The sequence below is a fragment of the Paroedura picta genome, chromosome 3 (assembly GCF_049243985.1).
Source record: "Paroedura picta isolate Pp20150507F chromosome 3, Ppicta_v3.0, whole genome shotgun sequence".
Classification (NCBI taxonomy): Eukaryota; Metazoa; Chordata; class Lepidosauria; order Squamata; family Gekkonidae; genus Paroedura; species Paroedura picta.
Window position 1 is genome coordinate 162,022,456 of NC_135371.1, and position 24,893 is coordinate 162,047,348.

General features: G+C 47.5%; 1 protein-coding gene across 2 annotated transcripts in view; it reads right to left on the reverse strand.

The window, feature by feature from the left end:
* Nucleotides 1–380: 380 nt before the first annotated feature.
* Nucleotides 381–24,893, reverse strand: part of ITGB7 (integrin subunit beta 7) — a 44,459-nt gene continuing 19,946 nt past the window's right edge. For both annotated transcript variants that reach the window (XM_077329114.1, XM_077329115.1), the window contains 13 exons: nt 21,350–21,551; nt 18,142–18,312; nt 15,425–15,666; nt 13,315–13,473; nt 10,821–10,916; nt 10,658–10,747; nt 9,624–9,767; nt 8,936–9,129; nt 7,070–7,287; nt 5,848–6,064; nt 3,325–3,527; nt 2,345–2,505; nt 381–850 (listed from right to left, as the gene is read on the reverse strand). In XM_077329114.1, coding sequence (XP_077185229.1) covers nt 785–850; nt 2,345–2,505; nt 3,325–3,527; nt 5,848–6,064; nt 7,070–7,287; nt 8,936–9,129; nt 9,624–9,767; nt 10,658–10,747; nt 10,821–10,916; nt 13,315–13,473; nt 15,425–15,666; nt 18,142–18,312; nt 21,350–21,551 — 2,163 coding nt within the window. In that variant the 3' untranslated portion in view covers nt 381–784. The remainder of the gene's footprint in view (nt 851–2,344; nt 2,506–3,324; nt 3,528–5,847; nt 6,065–7,069; nt 7,288–8,935; nt 9,130–9,623; nt 9,768–10,657; nt 10,748–10,820; nt 10,917–13,314; nt 13,474–15,424; nt 15,667–18,141; nt 18,313–21,349; nt 21,552–24,893) is intronic.

The following is a 24,893-nucleotide window of genomic DNA, read 5'->3' on the forward strand; positions in this document are numbered from 1 at the left end:
GCACATAAATGCTTACACTCTGAATGAAAATTGATGGTCTTAAAGGTGTCACCTCAAAAACCTTGGCCATCTCATGAGAAGGAAGGACTCCCTGGAGAAGAGCCTAATGCTGGGAGCGATCGAGGGCAAAAGAAGAAGGGGACGACAGAGAATGAGGTGGCTGGATGGAGTCACTGAAGCAGTAGGTGCAAGCTTAAATGGACTCCGGGGAATGGTAGAGGACAGGAAGGCCTGGAGGATCATTGTCCATGGAGTCATGATGGGTTGGACACGACTTCGCACCTAACAACAAAGGCGTCACCAGATTCAAATTCGGACCTGGGAGAGGTTCCTATGTATATGGAAGCACCCTGGGAAACACACACCTCTGAGGCCCGAGATCTAGTATAATCAAGCCCAATGCTTTAATGCCAATATTGCCATCTTAGGTTGGCTGAAAACCTGTTAAGTCACAGCTCCCACCCAATAATTGTTTCCATCGGATTGGAGGAGCACAGATCGCTGGTGGAGATCCTTGGGCAGAATTACAATTCCGAAGGCTTGTTGGGAAGACGTGTTCATGATTCAACTTGCAAGGCTGTGCTCTGACTGTTTCCTTAAAGATGATGTGGCGAAACAGAGGGATTATCCTCAGAAGAGCCCTAGGTGGTAGGGACAGCCTTTAAGAGATGATTTGGCTGAGAATGGCAGCTTGGGTGGGGATTTGAACCCAGGTCTCTCCAAGCCAAGACTAACGCTCCGTCTGTTTTCAGGCTGGGTTTTCTTTCTCCTTCCAGTCACTGCATTAGTCCTTGGTGTACTTGGGGTTTAGGACTGTGGTGGTGGCTTGCCGGAACAGCGAATGGTTCACCTGAAAAGAAAAAGCAGGTAGAAGTTAGGAAAAGGCAGTACAGCAAGAGAATAGAGTGGATGATGGCTTTGCTCTCTACCATAGGTTTCTTTATTTTTGGCTCCTAGAGCTGTCAAAGGCGTCCATGTCCAGAGTCCATGGGAGGTGGTGGGTTTTCCAGACTGCGTGGCCATGGTCTGAAGCAACCGTGGCTGACATCTTCAGAGGAAGGACATGGCATGCTGGGAATCTCTGGGCAAAAGCATGGAGGATGTAAGCCAGACTTTTTCATCCTTTTGACCATGGAGGTAGTGCTGAAATAATTTTCAGCCTTCACAGTACCAGGTGATGTCAGCCGGCCATGCCCCCCCCCCCCCCGGATGGGAGGGGAGTCTCAGTTGGCAAAGGTTTAAATGCCTCCTCTCCCTTTCCCACCCCCTCCAGGCCTATCATTGGACATTCTGAGAGAGGATGGGTCAACCTGCCCAAATGAGGGTAGAATTTAAAACCTCCACCTGCAGCCAGCTGGGCGACCTTGGGCTTGCCAGGGCACTGGTAAAGCTGTTCTGACCGAGCAGGAATATCAGGTCTCTCTTAGCCTCACCCACCCCACAGGGTGTCTGTTGTGGGGAGAGGAAAGGGAAGGTGATTGTATGCCGCTTTGAGACTCCTGGTAGAGAAAAGTGTCATATACGAACCATCTCTTCAGTAATGTCAAGGCTCTCTCAGTCTCACCTCCCTCACAGGGTGTCTTGTGGGGAGAAGAAAGGGAAGGCGAATGTAAGCCACTTTGAGACTCCTTCGCATAGAGAAAAGCTGCATATAAGAACCAACTCTTCTTCTCTTCATCTTTTGGGCGGTTCTGTAAATCCATATGGGATTTAGAATAACATTTGGAGCTAGATTGCTCAGACGGACACCTACTCTTATGGAACGTTCTGTCCGGTTAAGACAAGGGTAGTCAAACTGCGGCCCTCCAGATGTCCATGGACTACAATTCTCAGGAGCCCCCTGCCAGAAAATGCTGGCAGGGGGCTCCTGGGAATTGTAGTCCATGGACATCTGGAGGGCCGCAATTTGACTACCCCTGGGTTAAGAGCTCCTTCATGGACTGGCACTGTGCTTTCATATTCTCCAAAGTGTTCAAAGAGCATCAGAACCGACTGAGCAGCATTAAAGTGAAGAGACTTTCTGCATCCATCAGCAAGAAGAATTGCTTAAACCTTCAAGTCCGGCTTGTTTGGATTTATTAAAAAATCAATCTCTAATTACAGCTAATTCCACTGGCAGGTTTCCAGGCTGGAGAACTCTGTATTTCAGCTCATCATAAGGATGCGTGTGTGTGGAGGATATCTCTAGGTTTCTAGTCTGTTTCAGCTTTTGGGAAAGAGGAAGCAGCCCAGCTGGATGGGTTGCAAGTAACTTCCTGGGCATTGTTGGTAGGGGGAGCTGGTGCGGAGGATTCACCCACCTACAAATGCAGCCTGATGACTCAAGGCAGCTGAAAATACTAACCTCATTCCTCTTGGCCCGTTTTTGCTCTTCCTCAAAGCGCTTGACTTTCTTCCGGTCCCAGATCTCCACAACGACGCGGAATAGGACCATGAGGAGCGCCCCCAAACTCACAGGGCCCAGCACCAAGCCCAGCACCAGCTTCAACATCTGGTTAGTAGTACCTGTGAGTGGGTAAAGGAGGCATCCAAAGAGACTGATGGGCAGTAGGTTCAGGACGGACAAAAGGAAATATTACTTTACCCAGAGAATGACTAAAATGTGGAATTTGCTCCCAAAGGATGCGGTGATGGCCACAGGAATAAACCCCACTATAAAAGGGGATTAGATGGATTCACGGAGGACATGTCTGTCAATGGCTACTAGCCACGGTTACTGAAAGCAGTGTCCACATTCAGAGGTGCTCATCATCTTTATCTTTATTTACAGTCATTTAGACCAAAATTTTAGATGCACTACTATACAATAGCAGTTTGCAAAAGGGAAGGTAATACACTAAAAGGTTAAAAATGCAACAATAAAACTTAAAACTTCTCCACCATAAAAGGCAACATTTAGAAGCATTAACTGCTGTTGACTATTTTACAAGGATAAAATGAGCCATAAAAGCAATAAAACTAGTAAAGCTGTTAAAATTTAAAACAAAAGACAAGATTAAGAGATGTACGATAATATCTACTAACCAAAAAACATAAGAAGTTCTGTGGACCTATTATGGCTACACATGAGTGACCCAATCTTTCCTAATTCCTACAGAGAAGATTAGCATGGCCCCTGCTAATCCTCTGAATACCAGAGGTAGGAGGAAATATCAGGGGAAGGCCTCAGCCAGGGATGGCCAGACGGTGGCTCTTCAGATGTCCATGGACTACAATTCCCCTGAGCCCCTGCCAGCACTGGTGGCTTCCACACCTGTTCTGCACACACACACCCTGAAATTCTTGCTCTCTCAGCCCTGCTGCTTCTGCACTCCCTCCACTCACCCTCTGCGCTGTGCACAGTGAGGGAGACGCCACCAGTCCCGTCCTCCACAAGGTACAAGAGGAGGCTGCCGTCTTCCGCTGTCATCTTGCACCATTTCTCATCCATGGCAGGTGCGGACAACACCCTGGTCGTCTGGTTGCACAAAGCACTGCAGTTCCCGCTCAGGGGGCCTGTTCCAAAAGCTTTGCACTCGGCACAGTCCCTGCCAAGAAACACAAGGGGTTCTTGCACTTTGCCTGTCCCGCTCTGACTGCCAGGAGCTCTCCCACCCTCCTTCCTGAAACCCTCCAACTCTGCAAAGCAACACAGAGAGGTATTTGGGTGGATAGGCATGGCCTTTTTGTTGGTGACCCCCCCTAGTTATGGTGTTACTTTATTAAGTATTAAGTATTCCTCTGGAATAGAAACCCAGAGGAAATGTAGCAAGGTCTGAACATGAAACAGCACCCTGGGCAGTTAACCCAGTTCCCAATTCAGGGAAGGTATCAACAGCAGACTCTGAAAAGTGTAAGGTAAGAAACTCATTAAACCAGTGGTTCTCAACCTGGGGGTTGGGACCCCTTTGGGGGTCGAACAACCCTTTTACAGGGGTTGCGGCAGGGTGAGCAGCTTGGCGGGGGGAGCACCAGCCACCACAATAGCCTTGTGGGGTAGATCGAGATAGAGCATTCATCTGTCTGGAGCAGCAGAAAAGAGCAAGATGGGCATGGTGGGACAAGAGGCAGGACTGAACTGAGAAACCCCGGAAAACAAAACAATTCGTATACAAGTATGAACAATGGATCTTCACGCCATTGGTCAGTTTTCGTTTAATTTCTGTGAAAAAACACTTGTATAATTTTTATGGTTGGGGGTCACCACAGCATGAGGAACTGTAAGAAAGGGAGGTTGAGAATCACTGTTCTAAACAATACCCCTCTTCAACAGCACTGAGAACCCGGGAGTCCCTTGCGACAAAGGAACAAGCTTAGTAAGACCCTCTTTAAAGGGAAAGAAAGGCTGTCCAGCCAAAGATAGTCAGAAAGGTTGCCTATTAGGCAAACCCCCATCCGAGTCACGGTCTTCCTTCCCAGGGGAGGCCCAGTTGGCCCTAATATTGGTTGCTTTCTCAGAAAGGTACCCCAAACACTGGAAGTGTGTGTGGGGGGGGGGGCTCCTAGTGGTTGACATGCACAGGACTACTCTGACCGCCAGGCAACACAGGATGCCAGTTTTTGAGCGGGTGCCAAAAAGGTGATGGGAGCTGCATCTACTGGCCAGAAGGGCAGCCTGGTGTGACTGTCTTTTCACATTTCTATATCTCTCTAAGAGCCTCTTGTGGCACAGGGTGGTAAAGCGGCCGACATGCTGTCTGAAGCTCTGACCATGAGGCAGCAGCCGGCTCAAGGTTGACTCAGCCTTCAATCCTTCCGAGGTCGGTAAAATGAGTACCCAGCTTGCTGGGGGGTAAACGGTAATGACTGGGGAAGGCACTGGCAAACCACCCCGTATTGAGTCTGCCATGAAAACGCTAGAGGGCGTCACCCCAAGGGTCAGACATGACCCGGTGCTTGCACAGGGGATACCTTCCATCAAGCAGGCAGGGCAGCACATGAGGTTATCTCCCCCCTTTTATCCTCACAACGACCCTGTAAGGTAGGTTAGCCTACAGAGACTGCCAAAGTTGTAGTGAATTTCCTGGCAAGTGGGGGATTCGAACCACCCCGTATTGAGTCTGCCAAGAAAACGCTAGAGGGCGTCACCCCAAGGGTCAGACATGACCCGGTGCTTGCACAGGGGATACCTTTACCTTTATATCTCTCTACTCTGGATTTCTGTAGGTGCCACCACGGTGGAACATGGAAGAGTTTTGAAAAGTTGGTTTTGTTTTTGCATTGTTCATTTTGAACCCCCCGTGAGTAAAATGTTCCTCTTAGACTTCTCAGTTTTTGCTATCAAATGGGGGAGAGACAAAGACTTTGTTTGCCTGGAACAGGCCCCCAACCCACCCCACTCCCCGGACTTTGGGCTGGCCCTGACTTATGCACATTCAGGCTTGCCTAACTTGTGACCTGCTCTCTGCAGGAGAGTGCAAAATCTTGTTTTCCCTCTTCCCTGATGCAGCTCTGGGCCTTTCTAGAGGCTCTGAGGACTTTAGGACAGCTCCTTTTCTGCAGCACCAGCAGCTGCATGCAAAGAGTGTCAGAGTTGACCGAACAGCCCCAAACTGCACGCGATCAGGGAAGGATGCAAGGGGCGGGTGCATGGCCTGCAGCTCTCATGAACTCCACTGCAAGGCTCTTGCCACTTTTAAGGCGCAACAGTCATCAAGGGCCCTTCTAAAAATGGTAACCAAGAACTGTGGCCAAAGGGGACACTGGTGGTCAGGTATGCCCTGGCCTTAGTTGCAGGGGTACAGTTGAGCTGATACGCTCTTCCCCAAGTGTCTGCTTCAAGACGGGCTGGAAAGCCACCCGCTAAGCCTCTCGGCTGCCCTCTGCACGGCCCTTCCTGCCCCACAGTCCCTTGTATGCTGGCCTCACCTGTATAGCTCACAAGGTGTCTGGCAGTCAGCACAGAGGCTGCAGTGGCTGCCCAGCCAGCCGGCCTCACACTGGCATCGGTTGCAGACACAGTGCCCGTGGCCACCGCAGATGGTGCCCTCCCTCAGGCATCCGCTGTCATCCAGGCTGCATTCGCATGCGCTCCCGGTGTAGTTGTTCCAGCACTCGCAAACACCGCACCTGCACTGCCCGTTTCCTGCCAGCAGGGGGAGACCACAGCACCGCACATTTCATCAGCATCACAGTCTTTCCCACTCCTACAGAACCGTCCCGCTTACCAACTCTGGCAGGGGTAGTCAAACTGCGGCCCTCCAGATGTCCGTGGACTACAATTCCCAGGAGCCCCCTGCCAGCTGGCAGGGGGCTCCTGGGAATTGTAGTCCACGGACATCTGGAGGGCCGCAGTTTGACTACCCCTGAACTCTGGGCTGTTTTGAGGTTCCAGCAGGCACTGCTCACAACTGTACAAATTCATCTGCATCCATGAGGGCTAGAAATTTAAAAAAATTAAAAGGAAGCCACCTTCTGTGCCCATTGTGCACTCTGCCTACACTGTAGTATCCATGATCTGGTTTTCCACTCCCTACTCAAATAATGTGGCTAGACACTATGGGGCGGAGCTAGGCGATGGGACAACTTCCACAAATTCTGTCTTCTTCCTGCATTATATTCTAAAGGGTTTGTAAATAAGGAAAGTGCATTTCGATACTTATTAAATGATTATTCACCTGAAAACGTCTGTGGCTGCAAAACCTTTGGTGAGATTGCTAAAAAACTAAACTATAAAAGCATATTTTATGGTTATTGCCTTGTTGTTGTTTATATATATCTTCAGTTGTTTTGACCTTTTCTGACTTATCTGTTATAATGCTACGGAATGCCAATAAAGGGAACAAACTCAAACTCGACCCCAGGTTAACTTCTGCTGTCCCTCGGGGACCCCATCCCTTGAAGCAGCATTTTGCAGGGATCAGTGGCCTGTGGCAAGAAGGGGAAGACAGGGATCCTCAGTTCCACTGAGCATCGCGTGAGGCAGAAAATCGAGTTTGGATCCAGCCCTGTGATTGTACCATGGTGACACGCAAGTCCTTCAGGAGCTTGCCCATACTAACCTATGCCTGTGAAAATGACAGTCTTGATTTAGGATCTGCCCACTTAAAGGTGACAATTCCCCCCCCCATTGGAAGGCATCACAGTTTACCTGCGCAGAGCTCTCCATTGTGTCGTTCACAGTCGGTGTCATCACACTTGCAAAGGGGCCCGCTGGCGTGGGCGTGGCACTGGCATTTTCCACATACACATCTGCCCTTGCCGCTGCACACGGGGCCTGTGCTGTTTCCATCATGGCACCCGGCTTCTGGGTCCATGTGGTCCTCTCCCTTGCACTCACAGAGAAGACCTCTGTAGCCCTCTGGACAGCTAGGTCAGAACAGAAAGGGGGCAATGCTTCACTACTGCGTTGTTCTTGCATGCCACCTTAGACCTGCTGAGCCTCCAGGTGAACTCCCCCCCCCCCCCCGGGACCACTGCTTCTCCCACTTCCCCTCCCTGCAGCTTTTGCATGTTTTTCTTCTCCTGCCCTGAAGGACAACCATCTTCCCGCAACCAAAGTTTGACTGGCACCTTTAAGTCCAACAAGGCTTAATTCTGGGTATGAGCTTTGGGGCATGCATGGGAAAGCTTAGATTCAGAATTAACCTTTGCTGGTCTTTAAGGTGCCACCGGGCACAGACTTTGTTCTGTTGCTTCAGCCCAACATGGCTAATAAAGATAAAAACTGATTTGGGATGAAGGGCATGGCAGAGGTTTTCTAAATCTACGGATGGTATGGAGGTGTTGGACAGAGAGGATTCCTTTCTTCCTCCTGCAGAATACTTGGAATTCACTGGCAGGAATTTCAGGAAGTTCTTTGAACTTCCACGCATCACTTCATGGAGTCTGCTGCCTTAAGATGGCAGAAGGGCCGCTGGTTCAGACAGCTTTAAAAGGAGATGACCTTGTCAGACCTCAGAAGCAAAACAAGGTCAGCCCTGGTTAGCACTTGGAGGAAGTCCAGGGAGGAAGTCCAGAGATCATGACAAACCACCTCTGCTCCTCTCTTGCCTTGCATAAAGGGTCTCTATGATGCAACAGATTTTATTTTCCTGGGCTCCAAGATCACTGCAGATGGAGACTGCAGCAAAGGGGAGGAAAGCTATGGCAAATCTAGACAGCATCCTAAAAAGCAGAGACATCACCCTGCCAACAAAAGTGCATCTAGTCAAGGCTATGGTCTTCCCAGTTGCAATGTATGGCTGTGAAAGTTGGACCATAAGGAAGGCCAAGCATCAAAGAATTGAGGCTTTTGAACTCTGGTGCTGGAGAAGACTCTTGCGAGTCCCTTGGACTGCAAGGCGAACAAACCGGTCAGTCCTAGAGGAGATCTGCCCTGACTGTTCCTTAGAAGGCCAGATCCTGAAGATGAAGCTCAAATACTTTGGCCACCTCATGAGAAGGAAGGACTCCCTGGAGAAGAGCTTAATGCTGGGAGCGATCGAGGGCAAAAGAAGAAGGGGACGACAGAGAATGAGGTGGCTGGATGGAGTCACTGAAGCAGTCGGTGCAAACTTAAATTGCCTCCGGGGAATGGTAGAGGACAGGAAGGCCTGGAGGATCATTGTCCATGGGGTCGCGATGGGTCGGACACGACTTCGCAACTGACAACAACAATGTTGCAACATGATGGCGCTTTCCCACCACCAAAACCAGATGAGGCAATTTCCTAGAGAAGAGGACTCCAGCATTGGCTACTTGCAATCCTGAAAGCCAAAGGCAAGCTCCATATTGAGAGGCAAATATATCTCTGAGCATGAGCTGCTCTGGAGAACAAGGGAGAGCTGCCAGTTCCGTGCCCTGTAGTTTCTGCTGGCCACTGTTGGGAACAGGATGCTGGGCCTTCAAGCAAGGCCCGGTATTCCTGCAAAACGCCTCCTGATTCCTGACTCCTAATGTAAACCATGTATCTCTCTGCCCCCCATTCAACCTCCCTGAACACCTTTCCTACTGCCCCTTTCCCCTGGATCATTACCTGCAGACGCCACAGGTGAGGTTGCCCCGGCCACCAGAACAGTGTGTTGCATAGGGCTGGACGTCTCCGCACTGGCACTCGCACACTGTCGACAGGCGCACCCGCAGCTCCTCCCCTACTCCCAGCACTCGCAGCACCAGGTCCTGGGTCCCAGGGAGGCAGGTGGTGGCCTTTATCCTTACGGTGAACTGTACCTGTGAGAGGGGTGGGACTGAGATACGAAAGCTCCCTGCCCACTGCTTCCTATAAGTGATATTCACGGTGTGGGTTTGGCTCCATCTAGCCCAGTGGTCCCCAACCTTTTTATCACCGGGAACCGGTCAACGATTGACAAATTTACTGAGGCCGGGGGGGGGGGCAGAATTTTGCAGAGGGACATCACTGCCGCTTGAGCCCCTGCTCCCCACTTGCTTTCCTGCCGGCGCCCCTGACTTCCCGCCATCTGCTGGGAGGCGCTGCCAGCAGCAGCTGCGCAGTGCCATGCCGAAGGGGAGCCCCAGCTATGTTGGCCGCTGGAGAGCACAAAAGGTGAGCCGGTGGCAGAGTGGCAGGGCAGCCCCTGAGGCAGCAGCCGGGAAGGAGGACAAGGAGGAGCCGCGGCCTGGTATCGACTGATCCACGGACCGGTATCAGTCTCTGGACCAGGGGTTGGGGACCACTGATCTAACCATCAAGCCAAAGGCCTCACCAACTGGTTGACGTGTACGTTGGAGCATTCTCCCCCCTGCGTGCGCCCAAATGTTTCCGAGTCACCGCAGTGTGAATCGTAAGCCACTGAGATGCCGGGAGGAAGGTCTGAGGAGTGCTCCAAATTCACGGTGGACAACAGGCTCTGTGGAGGAGACAGGAAATGAAAGCAGATGTGTCAGGCACAGAGAAAGCTGCTGTGCGAACTGGTACAAGTCCCTGCTCGTCGTGAAGTTCATGAGGCAATCCAGTTTTTCTCGTTAGTATGCAGAGCTATACTCTGTGATTAGGAGGAGAAAAATCAGGGAAAGAAGAAACGTGCAGAGTGCAGGAAGAGGAGGCGAATTAAAGGGATACCGGCTTCAGTTCAGCAACGATCTGAATGAATCTGTGCATGTGGAAAGGGCGTTAGATTGGAGTCTAGTAACACCGTAGACTGTGGCACAATGTTGGTGGTGAAGGTGTGCCTTCCCAGAGGGGAGAAGAAACTCCGATGGAATCATTCTGCTTGTTAATTTCCTTCACGTTAGGAACGAAGAAAGGGGAAACCCCAGAACAACAGGACTTTGTTATTAAAAAAAAAAAAAAGCAGGGCTACAGCTAGTGGAAAACGAACGGAGCTCTGAAGGCAGAAAAAAAACATGCTGAAGGAAACCAGAAGCCTGACACTTCTGCAAAGTGAAAGTGAATTGGCATGCAAAGGAGGGGAATGCAAGGCGAAAGCAAAGGAAATCAGCAGTGCATAAAAGGCCCAGGTATTCTATGTAGACAGCAATCGTGTGTAGACAGCTGCCATCTTAAACATTAAAATATCTCTTCTTCACATTCAGCTTCTCTCTTGACTTCTCTGAGGTTCTTTTCCCCCCCTCTGGTGAGAAGAGTAAGACTGGAGATGATTTTTACACTGGAGATAATTAAATCACAAGTAGCCCCCCCCCCCCCCCCACAGCCTGGACTTCTAGGGATCCTTTGGGAGTGTTCCTGCCCTCCCAAAAGGTTCTGTCCCTCTTGCCACCCCACATTTCTCCTCCTCACCTTGTAGGCATCTGTGATCAGCTGCACCACGTTGCTGGAATCTTTCTTCAGTTCCCCAACGGCTGATTTGGGAATGAGTTTGCTCAGCTCCTGGAGAGGAAAAGAAAGAGTGAGGCAGGCTCCTTATGGTCCGACGGTGCCCTTTCCTCCCCTTCCAGCTCACCTCGTACATAAAGAGTCTGGGACTGGTGACCGCAAATATGGGCTGGATGTTAGACTTTGACAGCACCTCGGCCAAATGCCCAACAGAGGGGTAGTCCTGCAAAGAGACGAAGCCGGGGATGGTATCAAGAGGACCTTCCCATTTCCTTTGGTCCATCTCTTCTCCAATCCAGTGGCATGCCTTCCTTCCCAGAAGGGGGGGACAGAACCTAGAATCCGTGGTAGTCGCCTATCTGAACGTTCTAAGCCAGGGGTAGTCAAACTACGGCCCTCCAGATGTCCATGGACTACAATGGGAATTGTAGTCCATGGACATCTGGAGGGCCGCAGTTTGTCTACCCCTGTTCTAAGCTATGACAATATGCAAGCAACGTAGTTTATTATGGGAAGTTGTCTAGGTTATGTTATTTATACCAGAATCTCAGAGTTGGATATGTTAGTCAATAGACAACTCCTGGCCTGCTCTCTTTGATGGCAAAGGATGGGGCCATGGTCCAGTGGCAGAAAAAGTACAAAGGTTTCCATGTTCAGTCCCTGCTATCCCCAGTTAAAGATTTTAAGGTAGACGTTTCTCGTTCTGAGACCTTGGAGGTGCAGCCAGCCAGCATAGATGATGCCGAGCTAAGAGGACCAATTTGGATATACATGAAGTTATCTTATATTGAATCAGACTATTGGTCCATTAAAGTCAGAGCTGTCAACTCAGACTGGCTGTGGGTCTCCAGGGTCTCAGGTCTTTCACATCACCTATGACTTGGTCCTTTCCATTGGAGGTGATGATACGGACCTTAGGACCTAGTGCAAACCAAGCAGATGCTTCACCACTGACCCCCCAGCCCCTCCCCTCCCCTCCCCCATTCTTCACCGTTTCTCCTCTTTCTCATCACTGGAGCCAACTACGGCCAACATTTCATCTGTCTTTTTCATGATAATCATCATTAGTGCCAAGCCAGAGCTTGCTACTCTTGGCATGTATTTGTGTTCTTATCCTACTTTGCTTTAGTAACGGAGCACACAGGTCTGGGGCTGGGTCCTCAGAAGATGGTGGGGAGGGGGCTCATAGGTTCACAGTAGAAGAGCTCATAAGTCTAACCAAGGTGTGGAGAAACAACTCAAATCCTGTGTGGAAAGTGATCCAATATATACAAGGAATATCAATAATATGTCATGTAGCCTCCCCCACCTGGACTTCAGGGCTTGGCTAGGCTGCATACTTGCAATATCTGGTTTTTCTACACTTTGGTTTTTCGGCTCCCCTATCCCCTTTTTTTGTTTCTGGCAAGGTTCTATCCTTCACAGTGCTATCTCTGCATGTTATGACTGCAGCCTAAAGCCCTTGTTGGCAGCGAGGTGTCAAAGCTTTGTTCTAACTTTCCTTTGTAGATTAAAGCCTGTGTTCTGTGGGAAAGGATTTTGGTGAGCAAAATGTGTGTTGGTTGGAGGAGGGGGCGATGCCTAGATGAACCCAAGGTTTAGCTTAGCAACTTGTTCTTAGCAATGTTCTTCTCTTGCAAAGTGCCTTGATCTACCCTCTCTTTGGACTTTAACAAAACAGATTTGGACTTTTTTCTAAGAAATGTCTCAGCCTGTTTTTCATCCGATGGACGAGCGTTCCACATTTTTTTACCCTACCAAAGCTGGTGGATGTGGCAACAGCTGCCACCTCAGTCAGATCCAAGGTCCCCTCCGGCTTAAATTCCCTCTGGCTCGAATTTTTTAAAGACTATATTTAATATTAAGAAGTTATCAGATTTGATTTGGGGTTATGAGGTAAAATGTGATTTTACTTCAGTCAGGAGATAAAGCTACAAAGTATGTAGGCCTCTGGGCAGCATGCCAAGCTGTGAAGCTGATGCCTGGTTACTGTAACCAAGCGTGGTTTTGCTCTCTGAGGTTTTCAGCCTGTCTCTCTCCCTCCCATTCGAATGGGACAGAAAGATTCAAAATGTATCACTGCTGATTAGGGTTGCCAGGTCTACTGGCTTGGGCAGGGGTCCCCCAATTCCCAAATGCCCCTCACTCCCCAAAACTCCCCCACCCCACTCAAACTTGGAAGAACGTTGTAATGTGCTGACATCATCCAGAAGTGCTGTCGACACACTGGGGGAGGGATACTCTGTTTTTGGGGCAAAACTCTATGGTTTGAAGCAAATTCTACCATAGAGTTTTGCCCAAACATGAGTGTGTCCCCCCTGCCAACATCTCCAACATCAATTCCATGTGATGTCAGCATGTCATCACTGTCAGCATCAAAGAACCTGGTAATCCTATGTCTGATTGGTCACGTACATCGCTGCTTAATTTGTGGACCATTTAACCACTTTCCTTGGCCTTAAGGATGGCGTTAAAAACCTATACACCCCTCCCCAATGGCCACATATAGGTGAGTAGGCAGCAATACATAGTGCTGTCTTCCAAATCCAGTCAGAGAAATTCCTCTACGCCAAATATGCCCTGAGATTCCACATATTTCAAGAGGAGGGAGGGAGACTTACATAGAGGTGGCTTTCAGTGTATAACCCATTTTCGTCCAGGTGACAGTGCCCATCATTGGGCAGGTAGACTCCGCCCAACTTCCCGTCCCCTGCCATGTGGAAAGTGCCATCGGAAGTGAAGACCAAGAGCCTGGTCACGTCCCGCCAGCCAATCTGTTCCTGGAAAGAGGGAAGGAATTATAGAGTAGCAATTGGGAAAGGGTGCCCCCCCCAGTTATCTGTAGGGAGGGGTGGCAGCAATTTAACCTTAAGAGTAATCCTTAATATTTTATGGAAATAAATCCTCAGTATGACGCATGGTCTACAGGGCGGAGTCAACAAGCTTGTTGAGAGAGCCTGAATAAAATACTAAAATATACTGCATTAACAAATAGCAAAACTGGGACATTACATCGGAATCCAGTACTTAGATTTTACAGTTGAAACTAGGGGACAAACAGAATTCACCCAACTGTAATACATGGCAGTTGCTCGGTGCAGTCAAACGTGGATTGCTTTCTGTTACTATTACTATTTGATGCCATCACAGTTTAAGTGGGCGGTGTATTAGATTAGGATCTGGGAGACTAAGTAAATGAATTTCCACTTCACAATGGAAGCTCGTGGTTTGAATCTCTCTCAGCCTAGCCTTCCTCCTGAGGGTGGTGTGAGGGGAAAAAATGAGGAGGGGTGAACTATATTGGGAAGAAAAGCGGGGTGTAACTAATGCCGATAACGAATGCTGACAACTACTCAGTACTGTTGACTGCCATTTTAATAACAAAAATAGAATCCAATAGGACCTTTAAGACCAACACATGCCTTGAATAAAGCTGTGTCGGTCTTAAAGGTCCTATTGGATTCTATTTTAATTGTGCTACTTCAGACAAACATGGTTACCCACCTGAATCTACCATTTTAACGGGCCGCTTTAAACAGTCCACTTACCACACTGGTGTAGCCTAACATCTGGACTAGGCCGATTAAGTCCTAGAGTTGTTAAGAGAACCAAGCAAGCTATGCTGGCAAGGTGTCAATGAGATAATAATTTAATAGATTAAATAACAAGAATAATCACGGGGATTTTCTCTTTGAATCGGCTTCAGCCTAGAGCCATAAACCCCTTGGCAAATCAGCAAAAAATAACTTGTAAAAAATGAATGGGCCATTGAACTGCCTGCGATTTGAGCCCATTCTCTGAAAGGGCAGAGACTGACAATTCATACATTCAGCAGAAACAAGGAATAAATATGTTCATGCTCTAGAACACTCCTTGCAGCATGTTGGGGGGGGGATGCATGTTCTAACATGCATGCCCAACCCCAACTTTGTATCTGTGGTTTGCTTTTTATTCCTAGGGAGCTTTCAAAATATGTGTCCACTGCTATGCTCAGGAGATGGTGTGGGGAGATGGTATTAGCAAGTTGACATGCAAACTGAACCTCCATTGAAGCAGGTAAGAGAAACTACATGACTTGCATCTGGAAACTTCGCATCTCGGCCTAGGATATTGGATGGGACTGAGCAATACATTAATTAATTAATTAATTAATTAATTAATTAATTAATTTTATAGATCTCTAGATCGGCACAGCTGTCTCGGGGCGGTTTACATCGTTCTTAATATACAAAAGAATTAAAATCATTGAAACAATTAAAATGAACTGGGGACATCCCCATGGTTCTTCTCCTTGGGGGGCTCAAGAACTGCTGGACAACAGTGCGGCAGGCCCACTATTTGTTGGTTTATTTGTCCGAACTGGCCTTAGTCATAAGCCTGGTGGAAGAGCTCTGTCTTATAGGCCCTACAGAACTGTGTTAGTTAGATTCCTGATCTTTTCTGGGAGCTCATTCCACCAGGCGGGAACCATGGCCAAAAAGCAACCGGTGACCTTGAGGCAGAGCTCTAGATAAATGCCCCATCTATCTGGCCCTGTGTGAAATCCACATTGCTACAGGATGCACACTTTGCATATGCACAGAGGAAAATAATGCAGGTCAGTGTTTACACGTTTGTACTAATAAGCTTGTTCACATTCCAGTGCATGCAGCGGTTGAGCTCTGAACCTATCACCTGTGGGTATCCCGGTCAGGTGCCTCAGGTGCGCACACAGGCCCTCTGGCTTCTCACCTTGCAAGCTGCCACCTGCATGATAGCATCGAAGCCTCCCTCGGCCGTGTCCAGGTTCCCCGAGACAAACTCCTGGCTGACTCTGCTCTCAAACTCACTGGCGTTGTCGGTGAGCGCCAGCACGTGCCGATAGCTGAACGGTGACTGACAGGGCTCATCGGTGCTCGGGCAGGGGTGGAGCCACTTGGCAGGCGAGGTGCTCACGTAGGGTAGAACTGTCTTGTCCACAAAGGAGCCAAACCCTGCAGGGCAGAAATTCTGCTGTTTAACCACCTGTGCTCTGGAAAGCTTTAATTGCAACCACCTCCTTTTTTCTTCCCTCAGTAAAAGGCCACAGCACACCAAGTCCCCTGCCTCATGGAGGAGGAGGAGGAGGAGGAGGAGGAGGAGGAGGAGAAGAAGAAGAAGAAGAAGAAGAAGAGTTGGTTCTTATATGCCACTTTTCCCTACCCGAAGGAGGCTCAAAGCAGCTTACATTCGCCTTCCCATTCCTTTCCCTGCAGGGTCTGTCTCATTCTTGGAAACCAGAAGCAGGGTCAATTTTCAGCTGATGCCGCTGACCCCCCAACCCTTTGTGTTGTCCCAGCCTCTTATCTCATGATGGTCCCATGTGCTTTAATCCTGTGCTTTTTTTAAAATGATGCTAACGGGACAAGGAAGAAAAGAGAGTTAATTTCTCCAACTGCTGTGTGGGGTAGATGGCAGCAAGGGCAAGGCAGGGGCGCAGGGGTTATCCCCCCTGCCCCAATGTACCACCTGCTGTGATCACAGACTCCTTGCCTGCATTTTCAACATTCACTTTAAAAGGAGGTAAAGATGCAATCTGACCAAAGATCCAGGTGATTAAAATAAGGAAATTAAATAACACACTTGGTTATCTTATCCTTGACACGAATAAGATATACGGCCTGATCCTACTCATATTTATTCATAAGTAACAATGAGTATGCATAGGACTTTTTAAAATGTTGGCTGGATTACATCCCTAGCCTCTAGCTACGGGGACTAGAAAGAAAGGAAGGAAAGCCTGAGGAGGAACAGAACCCTCTTCTAGCTTTTCCCTTATTTATGTATCTGCTGGACTAGGTAGTTTTTGTGCACCTCTGTTCCATCCAACAAGTGCTCCACGGGGAAGTTTGCAACAGCTTTTAAAAACTGCAATTGAAATGTCATAAAACCAGTATGATAAAAAGCAGCATTAAAACAAACATCAGGGTAAGATTATCATCAATTAAGAACCAACATCAATTCACTAGACTCAGTTAAATAAATAATCTATCTACATCCTCTTCACTCTACAAATTCCAATCAACTCTTCCACCAAGATGGAGCTCTCTCCACCGGTGAAGTTGCAACATCTACCAGGCCCTCCCTCAAAAAGATGCCCCCTGACCATACTCTGGCTCCAGAAGATCAGAAGATAAGATGCTGCTATTTTGTTTTTAACTCCAGATGTTACATTAAATTTCAAATGTATCTAATTTAGATTTTAAATTAATTTAATGAAGTGTTTTAACTATTGACATTAGTAATATGATGTACACCACCCTGAGCCGGTTCACTGGATAGGGTGGAATATAAGTCGAATGAATGAATGAATGAATGAATGAATGAATGAATGAATGAATCAATCAATCAATCAATCAATCAATCAATCAATCAATCAATCAATCTTTATAACCCACCCTTCCAGTACAGCTCAGGGCAGGTGATCACATGATCATATAACAATCATCAGTAAAATCATAAAATCATAAACAATCATCTCAGTTCCCCAATTAATTATGATCAGATGGGAGGGGGTTTTCAGAGTTCTCGGAGCAAATCTTCCCTCAACTACCCGCTGTGAGGCCAGCATTTCTTGATGGTCACCCCAGACCCCGACCATAGGCTTGGCAGAACGGGCTCTGTCTTTTGGCAGAGCGTTCCACCAACCCTATGAACCCTATGCAGTTATGCAGCAGTATAACAAATAACAGCCCAGGTTAAAAGTTCTAGCGAGCCTCCTGAGGAGCACCAATAGAGAGGGGGAGGTGAGTCGTACCTGGGAGCTTGTTCTACAGGTATGACCCTACCAAGGCTTTCCCCCTTACCAATCCCACTTTGGACAATAGGTACATGTGGATAACTTCTGATGCTGACCTCAACAAGCCCATATGGGAGGAGGTGAATCCTTGAGATATTCTTGTCCCAGACAGTTGCAAACGTAAGGTTGAACCCACACTAGTGTTTGGGGGGGAGGACATAAGGACTTCAGCTTTTGGCAATACTATTTCCCCACCACCCAAGCCTGAAATGCCCCCCAATAATCCTATTAATGGTTAACAAGAACAGGATATCAAACAGTGTTTTGGGCTCCCACAGGAGGAGGAAGGCAGGAAAATCAAACTTTATGAGCAGAAATCTGTGTGGAAATACTAGCCAGGATCAAAGCCAGGCATGTGAACATGTGCAGATCATATTCTAGCCAACTGCTCCATAACTGGGTGGTAAACCTGCTTCTGAGAGCATGCAAGCACTGAGAACTGACACACACCAGGTATTTTTTAAAACTGTATTGGCTTTTCATTAATTTAAAAAACCTTTTAAACATATCAGAATCCCTACCATTAGCCTTTTGCTATTTGACATTGATGTATGATGCCTGCCCCTCCAGGGAATCATTCTCCCAGTTCCCACACCCGCCAAAACATCCTGGCAACACAGCCCTTCCGTACCAATTTTCACAGAGGTTGTGATCTTGCGTAGAGCAGCCAGCAGGTCACTGCCCAGCCTCTTGATGTTCTCCAGATCATCCTTCATGGAATGGGAGAGGTCCATGAGGTAGTACAGGTCCACAGGGTAGCCTTCAACCCGCCTGAAGCGAACAGTGAAATTCTGCTCCTCTCCTGTGGACACAGAACAGGGGAGATGGTAGAGGTGGAGGGGGGGAAGGTATCCTGCGTGGAGACAGCAGCTACTTAGCTATTATTCATCTGTCCCTCTAGCAAGGCAAACTTGGCCTTAGTGAAACACTTCCACACTGGCCCATGGTTCCCTTAGAAAGGGTATTCCATTTCTTCAACAAATCTGAGGAGCACCCTGGTGTTTAGACAGTGTGACTCATGAGAAATTCACATGAAAATTCTCTCATTAGTTCCTGTTTCTCAGGGGTTACACAAGCACTGACGACTGGAAAACACTAGGCATTGATTTTTTTTAAAACTATTGAATTCAACATCAGTCGTTATGTAGGAGAGGAAGTATAGGCAAGCTGTAAGCTGTGTCTCCTTCAGGCACAAGGCCCGAGCTTGGTGGAATGATTGAGGCCAGGGCGGCAACCGGAGTTGTGAACAGTGGATGCCCCCTAATTTAACTTAAATTTAACAGCTACACCCCCCTGGGTCATCCTGCTTAACTATCATCAATGGGGCCCACTGGCTGAACAGCGGGACTGGAAGTATCTGGGGTTAGATTATTTTGTAAGTGAGCCACCATCTGCTGTCGTTGTGGTTGAAGTTGCTGGGTTTTTAGGGGGATTTTATTGTATTTTATCAATATTTTGTGAACCGGTAAACAAGTTGAGAAAGGCTGTAAGGGAAAGTTGGGTTCTTCAAGCTCAACATCATCATGGCTTGTTCGAGGGAGTGGCTGGAGCTGTCCCCAAAAATAATTCCTTATATCAGGTTTTCTCAATCAGGGTTTCGGAGAACCCTGGGGCTTCCTGACGGCCCTGGTAGGGTTTCCTGAATGGGAAGGAGTTCATTATCAGGTAATATGACCATATTGATCTGCCCACCCATCCCCAAAGTGGCCAATGATGGACCTAGAGGAGGTGGGAAGGGGAGGGTCCCTTGGTGGCCATGTACACAGCTATGCTTCAGTGGTTTCTCAATGGTAAAAAACTCAAGAAAGGCTGAGCTGGATGGACCGGTAGGCGATTCAAGAAATGACTCATCAGTTCTGGGTTATCACACTAGGAATATTTGATGAGCTATTTTGTGCTACAGGATGACTAGTGTTGTTTCCTCCCACATTTTCTTCAGAAATCAAAGCAGCTTTTTCTTAAGTTCATCACAGGGTCATAAATGTAGCTGGTAAGAGATGAAGAGCCAGCTCGTATTTCTCCTTTACAGAGATCACAAGAAGCTCTTCCAAGAGAGCTCACTCCACTGAGGTCATGTTGATGGAAAAAGCAGGAGAGCTGATTTCGACTGCTTCCTCTTCTCTGCGGCTACCTATTTTGCACAGCTTTTTGAGTCCTCTAACCCATGGTTAACAGCAAACACTGGCAGGGGCTCATGGGAATTGTAGTCCATGAACATCTGGAGGACCACAGGTTGACTACCCCTGCTCTAACCTTCAGCATACATCTTTCCAGTACTCGTCAGCAACCTCTGGAAGATCCACCTTCACCAGTGCATTCTGGTGGTACTGCGTAAGACCCAACCCTATGTGTTGGTATTGCATTCTTTTTAAACAGCTAAGAATAACTGAATCAATTTTTATTCATCCCAGCAAAAGATTAAGAGTTGTTTTTTATACCCCAATTTTCACTTTCTGAAGGAGTCTCAAAGCAGCTGACAATTGCCTTCCCTTCCTCTCCCCACAACAGACACCCTGTGAGGTAGGTGGGGCTGAGAGAGCCCTGATATTACAGTTCTGGCAGAACAGCACTGTCAGGGCTGTGACGAGCCCAAGATCACCCAGCTGGCTGTATGTGGAGATGCGTGGAATCAAGTTCCATTCTGTGATATGCAGCAGGCAGCAAACTGTAAAATCACAGAATCAGTGTGATACAAGAGCCAAGCTGCTCTGTCGCAAATGAGGCAATGAATATATAACTAATGTTTGGCCAAAAAAACAATCTGTCCATGAGAATGGGATCTAAATTGACAGGCCAGCCAACCCGACAAGGGAAGGGGGGAACTCTGAAGGAGAAGATTGCAAGAATTCTTCCACATGCCTAGCACAAAATTTTTACTGGCAGAGAGGGGAACCACACAGTTTGGCATTTGGGCATTTGAGGGCCCTCATGCACCTGACAGCTGATGGCCAGCCATTGCCTGAGACAAGCCTATTTACAGGCCTTGCCCCTGTGGTTAGGACAGTGGTAGAAAGGACATAGATAACGAGGGCAGTTTGGCAATCATGGGTCCCCAGGCAGGGCCAAACCAGTGTGGAGACCCAGGGCTGCTGTTCAGTTGCCCCATAACTAAAGACCTCCTATGTGGTGGAAATCTGACCTGGGTAGTCAAGGCTCTCATCAGATCTAAGAAATTGTGGGGCTGATCCTGGCTACTGTATGGATGGGAAACCCCCAAGGAATCCTGGGTCACCATGAGGAGAAAGTCAACGGCAAACTGCCCTCTTGACTCTCTTGCTTGGGAAAACTTGTGTCGTAGAATAGAACCATAGAGTTGGAAAAGACGCCCTGCAGAATGCAGGAAATTCACAACTAACTGCCCACCCAAAGTGACCCCAATTCCATGCCCAGATGATGCCCCCCCCAAAAGACCCCAGGATCACGGGCCAGTCTGGTCTGGATGAAATATGCCTCCTGATCCCAACGTGGTGATGGGCAGGCGAGAAAGGCATGCCAGAAAGGGCCACAAGAGCCAAGCATTGACACAACCTTTCCTGCCCACCCACTCACAGCTTAGGTTCACAGAATGAGCATTTCTGTCAATGGCTCTCTACCTTCTGCTTAAAAACTTCCACACATACATGCACATGGTGGAGAAAGGCAGTGAGGAGGAAGAACTCCAAACAGAGCTCTCTTTCATAAAAACAGGTGTTTGCTCGATTCGTACTCTCGGACGAGTAACAAAAGGTTGTTCCAGGAAGGAGGAGTGGGGAGGCATATCTACCTGGATCCGCAGTGCCAAACAGGTGCCCTCCGCCACCCACCCAAGCGCTGGACTCCCTTCCCCTTTAAAGACCCACCTGGCCGTAGCTGCAGAGCGATCCTTTGGGGTGCCAGCTGAGTGATGCTCTCGGGCTGGGGGTTCTTGCCGAGGGGCCTGTCCTCCAGGATATGCTCCTTCCCGTGCGGGTCCATGACCTCACCGGGGAGGCAGCCACGATGTTCCAGCTCCTGCCGAGTTGCACAGCGGGTTGCATCAGACTCATCCGCTGGCACGAAGTCCTGGGGGAGAAGACAAGGGAGCAGGTTGCATCGCTGCCTCAGTTCACCCGCACAGTGTAGGCTGACCGGTGTCATCACTGTAGACCAGGGGTGGGCAAACTGTGGCCCTCCAGATGTTCATGGACTACAATTCCCATGAGCCCCTGCCAGTGAGTGCTGGCAGGGGCTCATGGGAACTGTAGTCCATGGACATCTGGAGGGCCACAGTTTGCCTACCCCTGTGGTAGACAGAGGATCAGAAGGAAACTTAACACATAGAAATGGGGCACAGGAAGCCACTGGTCTGTAATTTGCTTGCCGAGGACAACCTAAATGCTCCCAAGGATCTCTGACAAAGAATTCAGCATCTTGAAATCACTAGCTCAGGAGCAGCCAAACTGTGGCTCTCCATGGACTACAATTCCCACAAGCCCCTGCCAGCATGGAAGGACATCTGGAGAGCCACAGTTTGGCTACCCTTAAACTAGCTTTTGTCTCGCCTTCCCCTCTTTTGTTTTTTTAAAAGAAATCTTTCATATGGTTTTAGAAAAAAAACTCAGAGAGGCTTAAAAAAAAATCAACAGGACAGATTCCAGTTTACAGTCTGGCTCGTGGGTCCCTGACCTTTTTTGAGCATGTGAGCACCTTTGGAATTCTGACACAGGATGGTGGACACAGCCACAAAATGGCTGCCATAAAATGGCTGCTGCACAGTTGCACAGCGAAGAGCCCTGTGCAGTGATGTCATCTTTTGCCAAAGTAATGGTTTTTAAATCTGCACCCTTTCAGGAGAGAGAGAGAGATAGAGAGAGAGAGAGAGAGAGATTAAACCACTGTTTGTTGAGGCAAACCAAGACTTGAATGTGTATCGCTTCTGGATTTTACAAACTAACCACCATGAGAATGAACCATGGTTTTGCCTCATGTCTGAATTGAGCCAGCAGTTCGGTAATTCACTTCAACTAAAACTAAAACAGTTCCACAGGGCCTGCAAAAGGGAGCTTTTCCACCAGGCATTTGGTTGAGAGACCGAGCGACCAGCAACATCTACAGGGCCCCGCTCCCTCCCTCCTAAAAAATCCACCCATGTCTTCTGCTCTGGACCTGTTCACATTGTTATAGTTTGCAACTGTGTTACAATTTAATGTTATTATTACTGTTGTATGAAAGTTGTTATGAAAACTAATTTCTATGTACCATTTCTACATTTTTATGTAAACCGCCCTGAACCTCAGGGGAGGGTGGTATTGAATGAATGAATGAATGAATGAATGAATGAATGAATGAATGAATGAATGAGCACGTGAAAACATTGCTGAATTAAGCTGTGGTGCCACTGAACATCTGAATGATGGCTTCTCCACTAGCTGTGGTTAGCTAGGGTCCATCAAACCATCACCTACAGCCAGTAGACAAGAAATTTTCAAGCTGGTGATGGCAAAAACTTTATTCAAACAATAAATAAAGTTTTTGCCATTGCCAGCTTGAAAATTTCTTTCTTGTCTACTCATCTTTAGCTGACGGGTCGTCTCTGCTTCTAAATATATAGAAGCCCAGCAGATCTTTTTTTTATGGAGAAGATGCAAGAAACTCACACCTTACACATTGATTTATCATGTGCCATTGCACAAATGCCTTGCTTTCCACCCAGAAGCCAGAACATTTTAATGCTCTCTTCTCCACCCTGCAGTTATCAAGACAAACCCAGCCTCTTCATATCAGTTGCACAACAGTGGTTTCCTGCTTCTATAGGTGAAAACCACAACTCCGGCCACATTTGGTTAACATACGTCCCTGGTTGGTTTCCTCGCTCCCCTCCCCCAAATCTGCCCTTCCCTGCTCTTCAGAGAGCTAAGATCAATGCTTTCTCCAGGAGTTGGAAAGTGTTAAGTACATTTAAAAAGCACGGGTGTTAAAAGATATGAACACCAAATTGCTAGTTGGCTCTTCTGTCTCTCTTCAATGGCCCAACCTGGAAAATTACTTATGTTTTTGAAGCACATACGTGTAACAATAGAGCTGATACAAGAATGTGTTACAGTAGATTTTATAAATGTTTGTTTTCAGGGGGTGACTTTGATCCATTTAATCCATGAAACTGTACATCTTATCATTTAAAGCTAGGAATACAACAAAAATTTAAGAGGGAAAACAATGGACTAGTGAGCACAGCAGATTATCATAGCATCCCAGAGCAGTAATTCCCACGGTGGCATTCATGGGCGCCCTGCTCTCACAGAGCAGTTCTTTCAGAGCTTTCTCAGCTCCACCTCCCTCACAGGGTCTCTGTTGTGGGGAGGGGAAGGGAATTCCTTCAGGGAGTGAAAAAAACAGCTCTTCTTCTTCTTCTCTGATAGGGGCAGCAATTGCTGAATGGGTACTCCCTGCAGACATAAAGGTGAATATTCCTAGCTCTTCTGAAACATCGCCTGCTCCAGGCAGGGGGGTGTTGCAGAGAAATGCTTTTTGTCTCACACACCCAGTGCGACATAATAATTTTTATATACATAATTGTGATAAATTTTTAAGTGTGATATGCAACCTCTTCTTTGTTTCTGTATCACCTTTACACCTTTACTTTGACTTCTAAAAATTTTAAAAATATATGGAAAATTTTAAACCGAGGCTAGATAGCCATCTGACGGAGAGGCTGATTCTGTGAAGGTTCAAGGGGGTGGCAGGTGACAGTGGATGAGCAATAGGGTTGTGAGTGTCCTGCATAGTGCAGGGGTTGGACTAGATGACCCATGAGGTCCCTTCCAACTCTATTATTCTATGATACTATGATCCATGAAAATGGCTAAAGGAAGAAGAGAAGAGAACAATATAATTTCTGCTACAGGAGTGAAACCAACCACAAAAGGTCCGGGAGTGAGGTCATGCATAACAGTGTAATGGTAACCCTTCAACATTTCAGAAAGAGCTTGGTTTATTGCAAGGTAAGTAAAACCATTAGAGGCAATGAAAAAAAATCCAAGAAATATGTCCAATTATTTTTAATGTAATCCACAAATTCTTTAAAAAGCAAATTTAAATCAAACAGCAATCGGTACAGCCTATTTCTGCATATCTAAAAATAATATTATGAAAAGAAATGTCAATATTTAAATATTAAGAAAACAAACATCAATATTTAAATATCCTGATACACAACAATGCAAACACAATGCTATTCTGAGCATTAGTTACCCTAACATTGTGTTTGCATTGTTGTGTATCAGGACATTTAAATATTGACATTTCTTTTTATAGTATTATTTTTAGATATACATAAGGTCCTGAGGAAGGCTGTATAGTTGAAATCAGATGCACCAGATGCACCAGCTGCAAAAATTTGCTTTTGTATGACATTTTAGAAGAATA